At 36.1% G+C, this 8,613-nt stretch overlaps 1 protein-coding gene across 1 annotated transcript in view; it reads right to left on the reverse strand.

Annotated features, from left to right (window-relative positions):
• The window catches only part of MPP7 (MAGUK p55 scaffold protein 7), a 110,325-nt gene extending 102,356 nt beyond the window's left edge, over nucleotides 1–7,969 (reverse strand). Inside the window, exon 1 of the mRNA XM_082307734.1 lies at nucleotides 7,855–7,969. Within this exon, the coding sequence (XP_082163860.1) occupies nucleotides 7,855–7,891 (37 nt within the window). The 5' untranslated portion in view covers nucleotides 7,892–7,969. The remainder of the gene's footprint in view (nucleotides 1–7,854) is intronic.
• Nucleotides 7,970–8,613: the final 644 nt, after the last annotated feature.

The following is an 8,613-nucleotide window of genomic DNA, read 5'->3' on the forward strand; positions in this document are numbered from 1 at the left end:
GCAAACAGCATTGCAGTAGAACACTCATTCTGACATCCTTGCTGCTACATAATAAAATCAGTCACTAACACCAAATACTGAAAACTGTATCATTCTGAAGCTTGAGATCAGTATGTATGCACAGGTTCAAAACATATAAAAACATATGAAGTACACATATGCATTAGGATAGAAATACTGCACCGTCCTATCAGATCCAGTTGTAAAAAGACCACTATGTGCTCAATTTTATGTGCTACAAATAGTTCTTTTTTATGTTCTCTTAAGTAATTCCACCAAATATATGGGCTTCCTGACACTGCAAAAAGTTAAAGACTAACAATTTTTCTTTGCAAACCGGAGTGATTAACTCATTCTGGCATGTAGCTTTTTTTAATTTTGCAGTTTAGTGTTTTAAAAAAAAGACTAATCTAATTTTCAAAGGTATAGAATACTGAGTAACTAGATAATCATAATATGCAAGTGATCAGCATCTTTGAAAAAAATATCTGTTTTGATTTATTTGCCAATCCACAAAAAAAAAGTAAAATGCTGAAATCCTTATGGATGGCACAGCAATAGAAATGTCAATGTTCTTTTTTTTCCTAATGAAAACAAGAATTTTGCCGTAAGTGTCCTCAAAGAACAAGATTACATACTCACTAAGGGCAATACAGTCTTTTAACTTAAAAGTTGTACCTAATTTTTATTCCTCCAAGCTACAGTAATTTGTTAACCCACCTTAAAACAACATTATGACAGAAAATGTTGAAAGCGAGCAATCATTTAAGCCCACCACTTTTAAAAATATTATTTCCTTCAAAATGGAAAAGTCTTTAGTTTTAGAACTTGGCTCCCGGAGCTAAAGAATCTGCAGTTGTTTGAAACAGTTATTGGTCTTTTAGGATTTGTCTCAACATGTGTATTTCAGATTTAGCATACCACATACCCTTACGTTCTGATGCGAGTTAAATAGTTGATCCCTATTTGCATTCATGCAGGGCAAGACTGTTGCTGCAGAGTTCTTGCATGTACGGCTCACCAAAGCTGCTTCAAAATCGAAACCCCTCAAAACGTAGTTACTAGACACCGTGTCAACAAGGATACTTTGAAAGTTCATAAACTGTACTTTCATGAGTATACAGAAGCTCTCCTATTATCTGCAAGAACAACGCAGACATTAAACTGATTTAAAGTGACCCATCAAGCACAAATTAATAAGTAGTCTGTGGAAAGCTCATACAAAGATCTGACATTCATATTTTTTTGAAAACTCTTGGCTCCTCCAACGAAGCCTGCATCCTGTGACACCTTGAATAACCTTGACTAATTGACTGGTCCTTTGTATAGACATCAGCTTGGTGAGCATTCAGTATTTCTACCTAGATCTTCATCAACACTAGAGGAGGTAACAGCAAGTACCTGGCAAGCAGTCTGGAAAGAACTCATTCCAGCACTAGGATGTCACTGGGCACGCTCGCCATGTTTAACTCTTCAGTTACAGTTTGCAAGGTTAAGAGACTTGGCACTGGGGGAGGGTAGCAAGGAATACTAAATGTGGCATTTTACATCTGCAAAAGGAGGACACAATATCTCATTAAGAGACTGAACAAAGACTTCTAACAACAGAAGCCAAGACCATTTTCAACTCAGTTGTGCCTAAAACTACTGGAAGCACCATTTGTTACCACCTATCTCAACTTTTCATATTGTGTCTTGAGAGTAGAAGAAAACGTCCTACAACCTTAGGGAGTACTGATGCCCAAAAACATGCCAGTATATTATTTCAGTGTTGTGATTTGCTGTATGACTGAGTTTAACACTCAAAACAATTTATGCCATTACATCAATCACTCATATATGCATAGACACATATACTTGATATACAAGTCTACAGAGGTATACAGGAATATACAAATAAATAATATATAAATATATAAATATAATGTGTATATACAAAAATATATAAATAAAGTTTAAAGAGTCAAGTATATCATCATCTTACCTCGAAAGTAAGTTTAGAAATTTGAAGTAATTAAACTATTTCATAGTTTATCCCCAAGATTAATATGCTGCACTGAGGTGTTTTGTTGTTTTTGTTTTGTTTTGTTTTTTTTTTAATCCAGTGTGTTATTTTAAAAGCAAAATCATATTTGAACCCCCGTGTTCCACAACTGACAAGTAACAGCTAGCAGGGAAGCTTCTCACTACCTCTTAGTAGTACTAAATTTCCTTCAGATTAACAGCTTTAGTTTTATTAAATTAGCTGATACTTGATGTGATGTTGGGCTGAGAAGCCACAGAACCTTTCATCTGACAGTAAACGCACACAATACGTACGCTCTGCTAGCTATCCTGGATGCTGGCACAGCTACACTTGAGCGGTACAGCATGGCAGTCTGCTCTCGGCAAAGGACATCTGGCATCACTAGAAACTGTCAACCATTTGTGTAATTACAGCTTTTGGTCCAACAAACATAGCTATACATTTAAGCCTCTGGTTAGAAACAATATAGACTGTCATACTTTCAAATTTACCACAAAACTACACGTTGCTCACCAAAAAAATAAAAAAATGAGTAAAAATTGTTGCAGCTGCCAGACCATTTAAATTTAAATTTGTGTCCAAGAACTGTAACAGTTTAAAGAGTTTACCATCAGTAAATATAATTGCACACACTTTCTGATTCCACACTGCTGAATCAGTCTAGCATAATATAAAAAATTAACCCAAAACAGAACAGTTTAGAGAAATTTCATTCTACTTTGAATAAGTTTTCCAACAGTCACCATATATATGTTGATACCAAAATAAATACCCTTTCCAATACCAGCAAATTAAATCTGATAGCAATTAAAGCTAGCCATCCATCTCATAATTTCCCAAATCTTTCATATTAATGTTAGACTACAAGCCATTTAATGCCTCTGGCAGCTGGAGATGGGGAGAATTCAAGAATGCACGGTAAAATATTGGCTCTATTTATGAATTCAGTATAAATTTTGCCTCAGCTAGCATATCAGTTTTCATGAAAATCTAGCCATATCTGTGCATGTCAACGTGGTGAGAAATTTAAGTAGCCTTGACATCATGATGCAGCCAAAGGCATTTACATACTACTCTTGCAGTGGCACACCTATGGCTAAGTCCTCAGCAACGGCACGAAGCAGGCGAGCGAAGGCTTTCCCTCTGCTCCGTTTCCACCGCGGCACGTCAGCGGGGAAGCAGAGGCAGTTTGGAGCAGCATTCAATCGCCCTGCAAGCCTTCGCCCTGGCAGCCTCCGACGGAAGAGCTACTCCCAGAAATCCTTCCTTCATCACTCTCCTAAATTCCCTTTCTCTTCATCTCGTAACAATGAACCCAGGTCTTGGCCACCATTTTTTATTACTATATTTTTTTAAACAGGCTGCAAAAATAGAACTCCCTGATTTCCATCTCCCTCCTCATTCTGAAAACTGGTTTAAAAGGCTAAAATCTTTAGCCACTTCAGCTTAATTTGTCCTTCTTCCCCTACAGATGTTTCTGATGTCCCCCTCTCACCTCAGCCAACTACTCAGCTTTTTCTTCATTTTATTACTGTCTCTTTTTTCTGTCCACCTTTTTATCCTTTCCATTATCAAGCATTCTTAGAAAAGATTATGTTAAAACTGGCAAGCTGATTAAAATGCATAAGTAGTAAATAAAGGGAAGACATCTATATGAAAGCAGTAAAAACAAGGATAGCATCTTTCAGTGTTCAGATGATTGCAAAATCATCTTTGAACTTTGCATTGCTTGCGGTGGTCTCACTTCACTGGGAGGTAATCCATACGGATTACGAAGCTATCATGTCAACATAATATTCCAGCAAAATATTTCTAGCAGTATTCAGTACATCCACATCAACAGTATGCAGCGTCAGAGGTCGAGATAATTCTTAATGAATCACAGAATATGCTACCAAAAACGAAGTTTGAACAAATACCCAACATTTAAAACAAATTTCGTATCTTTATTTTGTATTATTATAAAACAGTGAAGAGAACACCAAAACCAGGAATATTTTAAAGGCCACGTGAACTTACAATTTGGTTAGTAACAAATGTGTTGGGTTTTTTTATTTTAAAAAACTAACATGTATTCAGTTTTACAGGCTTGTAATACTGAAAAAACTCCACTATCTGGCACAGCATTTGCTCCTATATGTACTCAAAAAGAAACTAATGTAAGTCCTGCACATTTTTTCTTTCTATAATTTACAATATTCAAATTTAAGAACTGCTTCTGACTTTCATTATATTTAAGCAATCTCACACAGTTTTACTTGGTGGCCAAAGTTGGCCCATAAATGTGATTTTCCCGCTGACAACACATGAATCAAAAACACAGTCTGCTTTGCACATTCGTGAGCTAGTTTTTAAGGACAAACAGAAAAGCATTTTTAAACTTGTCAGCTGAGCAAGCTTGATACAGCGTTGAGAGGAAAGAAATCTGTAACAATTTTACGATGTTTTTCGCACTAAAACAACACTTAAAGCATAATGATGTCATCTCGGCTCCACCAAAATCAGCAACAAAGCTGCCATCCACTACTGTGAAGCCAGGACTGCAAACTTAAATCTTCCTAGATCTATTAGATAAGTGAATGCCAGATCTCACAGACTTGCTTTACCTGCAAAAATACAAGTCGTCTTGCCTGGTCTTCAAACTCTGTTTGATGGGCTTGCACACAGAGTTCAAGCAGACTTTCACAACGCAGAAAATATTTAAAGCTTCAGATGCAGCCTCAGGCAGGAGCTCAGCCTTCTCTTCAAGATGGTTGCTTTAAGGTAACTTTGACCTGACACTGACAGGACTAAAAACCTTAAGGGAGGAGCAGCATCGTGCACATGTTATAAACAAGTTGTTGTTGTTTTTGTTGTTATTATTATTGTTATTATATAAAAACAGGGTTTCTATATGGCTAATGGAGAGTGGAAGAGAAAGAAGCATGTGCACACATAAGCCTCTCTTCCTCTGTCTTAAAGTTAAGAAGCCAGATCAGACTGGTAAGGTACAAGATTAATTTCAAAGTCACTTGATGAATCTAAATTAATTAAAACAAATGTTTTAAAGAAAAGATTGCAAATATTGTAGCCATGCTTTTGATTTATCATAGTTTAAAGTCTGGTAAATGCCTCCCAAAACAGATTTAAGAGGCATGGTCTGTGTTCAGAAGAACATACAGGTTAAAACGTAGTATAATGAAAGCATGTGTAAGTATATGAAGGAAGCAGCTGCAAGGATGTGGTGACATCCCTAATAAAGTCTGTTGACAAAGTAAGAGCTATGTAAAATTAACACGAGTAGGTCAACATTTAGTCTGATCAAATGTGGCCATCATGAACACTATCCTGCTTTTGGCAGTGGTCTGATGCCTAAGACTATATTAAAAAAAAAAAAAAAATCAGTGCTTCCATACTAGCACCCGAGTTTCCAATAGTCCATGACTTGGCAACTTTCCGATACTCACAGATGATGCATTTTTATTTACTAGCCCTCAATGAATTCTTTCACTCATTTTTAAATCCAGGTTTACTTTTACATCACTAGGATATAACAGACACAAAAATAAGCTAGGTTGGGTTTTTGTTTGAATGTGTTAATAAACACATCTTAGCAGACAGGCTAAATGAAGCTGCATCCCCACCCTAAAGGTGCAGTTTTGTCAGGTCCCCACTAAGTGACTTGCTAACTCCACAGCATCCCAGATGGTCCTCTCATGGACTAGAGGAGTTGCAACTCATTACATGTCACAACACCAGTTTATGCAGGCAGGGTGAGAGGAAAACTGGACTACCCACCAAGGCACAACAGAGGTAAAAAAAATCCAAATATTTTTGTGTTTGTCTTTTTTTAATCTAAGAGTGAGAGTAACAGTAGAAAAACAGGGCTCTGCTTAGAAACCACCGGTATTACAACCAGGACAGAAAGCACAGTTTGATGTAATCATTCAAAAAATACTTAAATACCTATCATCCCCATCAGGAAATACTGTAAAGAAACTGGAAGAAAATAAATAATTCTCTTTTCCCTCCAAATGCAAACTTTTAGTTAAAGAAACAATTTACAACTTGCAGCAGAAAACAAATTGGATTTAACAAGCAAGATTATTTAACAGCAAGATATTAATGGTACATATCATATTTTACTATAGGTTTCCCGGAAGAATGGAGATAGGTGAGCTTTGTCGCACACCATAATTATTAACGGTCCATTTGGAGCATCATATGCAATAAATAGCACAGTAAAACATGTTTTTAGAGACATTTTAACACACACAATTTTTAAAGTAGGATTTTTTTTCCCAGTTTCTGAAGCCCTTTTCTTTATTCAGAGACTATGTCCATGACTATTACTTTTGGACATACTAACATTCTTTAAACAAGAAAACAGGCAAAATTGTCAGCATCAGGCACCAGTTATCACACAATCCCCCTGCTGTTCATCTCAACATGTTCTTGAGACTTCTGAAATGTCAGGAAGCATTTGGCCAAGTAATAATTAAAAAAAAAAGAAAAAAAAAAAACACAAAAAACCCCAACAATTAAGGCAAGCTTTGGAAGGACACAAAAGGTTGTGTGATAAAGAAAGCAAAGATCCAGAGTAGAAAAGCAGCCCAGAGCAGACCCTGACAAATCTTCGAAAATTCAACTTTAGCATACTAAACAGCTTCAACTGCACTTATTTCCATGGAGGAAGGGGAAGAAAATAAAGATATGTAGAGGTAGGGTTTGGTGAGATAATAGTCAAATCCCCTAAACACAGGAACAGGGAGGCAAAAAAAACCCCAAAACCAAATAAAACCAAAATACAACCCTCTCTCCCCATGGTAATAAACACACACACACACAACTCTAAAGATTAATCTTTTCACTTAAGAGAAATTTTACATGGACCTGAAATGTGGAACAAAAAAATCACTGCACTATACAGTCTATTTAAAATAAGAATCAAATGCAGTTCCTTATATACATATTTTTCGTATTTCTGACTTGAAATCTCCCACTTTGTTTTCAAAACCCTGCTGTTACTTCTTGTGCATAAAACTATGTGATCTAAAATAACAAGCACAGGGGTGGAAAGCATGGATCTTTGTATTGTAACCTCAGCCAGATCACCTATTTACCAAACACCCTCGAGCAAAAATACTAACTTGAGTTGTCCCTAAAACATGGACAAAAATATTGTCAGACAGAGAGGATGTATGCATAACAGCAAGATGAGATTTAACTTTTGAATATAGCCTAATATTGCGACGAAGAAGGTGAAAACTATGGAAAGCTACATATCTGCACTCCCACTGCCTGCAGTCAGTGATAGGAACTGGACTCTGACGTGGAAGGCAAGGGAAGGAAGAGAACTTGAGACAGTATTTTTCTTCTCCTAATTTGTTAAAGAAGTGTCAAAACTAAATAGTCTGTGTTCAGAAATAACTCCACTGATAACTGTAACTCACAGAGGGGATAGTCTAGACTGCTGCAAATATTAAGGCATGTATGATATCATCTTTTTTTTTCCTCCTCCTCTTTCAAGTTAACATTGTAGGAACCATGCTCAGAGGTGAATCCAAATTCTGCAGATCCATATATAGTATCTGTTTGGAGTTGTTCTTTTTGGAGGTTGGCAATGGAGGGGAAGAAGATGGTGGTGGGACTTTTAAAAATTTATTTTACCTGTGGTGTTTCATATATCTAAATTAACTTCAGGGAGAAAAGGTTATGTTTAAAATCTTAAATTAAGCATGTGTTGAGACCATAATTAATTATTTTATTTGACGATTTCTTGAAATACAGACCATAGACTTAACAAGTTAGATCTGGAGGAAACATGCAGTCCTCCTTGGCTTGCGTACCTGTGTCACTTCCAGATCCAGTTGATAACGCTGGCATGATTTAGTCTGCAGAGTATCACGCAGGAATGTCAGACGAGCACTCTGCAGCCAGAAGGCAGAAGTTAATTTCAGTTTAACTGCTTGCAGCCAAGTTGTCTACAAAGATTTATGCTATCTCAGAGTTTCTCCTAGAAAGAAAAGAAACAGAAATTTACAATTAAAAACACTGTTAAACTGTAAATTACTGCAGCTAACCAAATCCAATCATTATCACAAAATAAGCTTTTGATTTAAGACTCTCTAAACAAAGTGCTTTGCATTTATTTATGACTGTTAAGATTTTTTTTTTCCCCAGGTGAAACAAGTTTTGTTTTCTTCAGTCTAGCCTATAATCCCATTCTGCTGTAAAAATAATTTAACACATTTCTCTCATGTAAATTATACTCTTTAACTCTAGCGTGTCAGGTATTTTGGAAGTAAAATCTAGGGTTATTTTATTAAAACAGTGGATTATTTAAGTCACTCAAATTTTGCTACTACTTATCCCAGAAAAAAAAAAATTGCTTACTAGCATGGTAATTTATTCAGTGTTTCTACTTAACCTCCTTTCAATTGTTTTCAGTTCATTTAAGATCTGACATGCAATTTTTATTTGTAATCTAGAAATACAATCTAAATTTTAACTGAAGTTGTAAAAAGCAGGACTGGGGCAATCGTTTCCCTAAGGTAAACAGCAGTTTGATTCGTGGAGTTGATGGAGCCATTATCATGCAGACCATG

The sequence above is a fragment of the Platalea leucorodia genome, assembly GCF_965183815.1.
Source record: "Platalea leucorodia genome assembly, chromosome: 1".
In the NCBI taxonomy this organism is placed as follows: Eukaryota; Metazoa; Chordata; class Aves; order Pelecaniformes; family Threskiornithidae; genus Platalea; species Platalea leucorodia.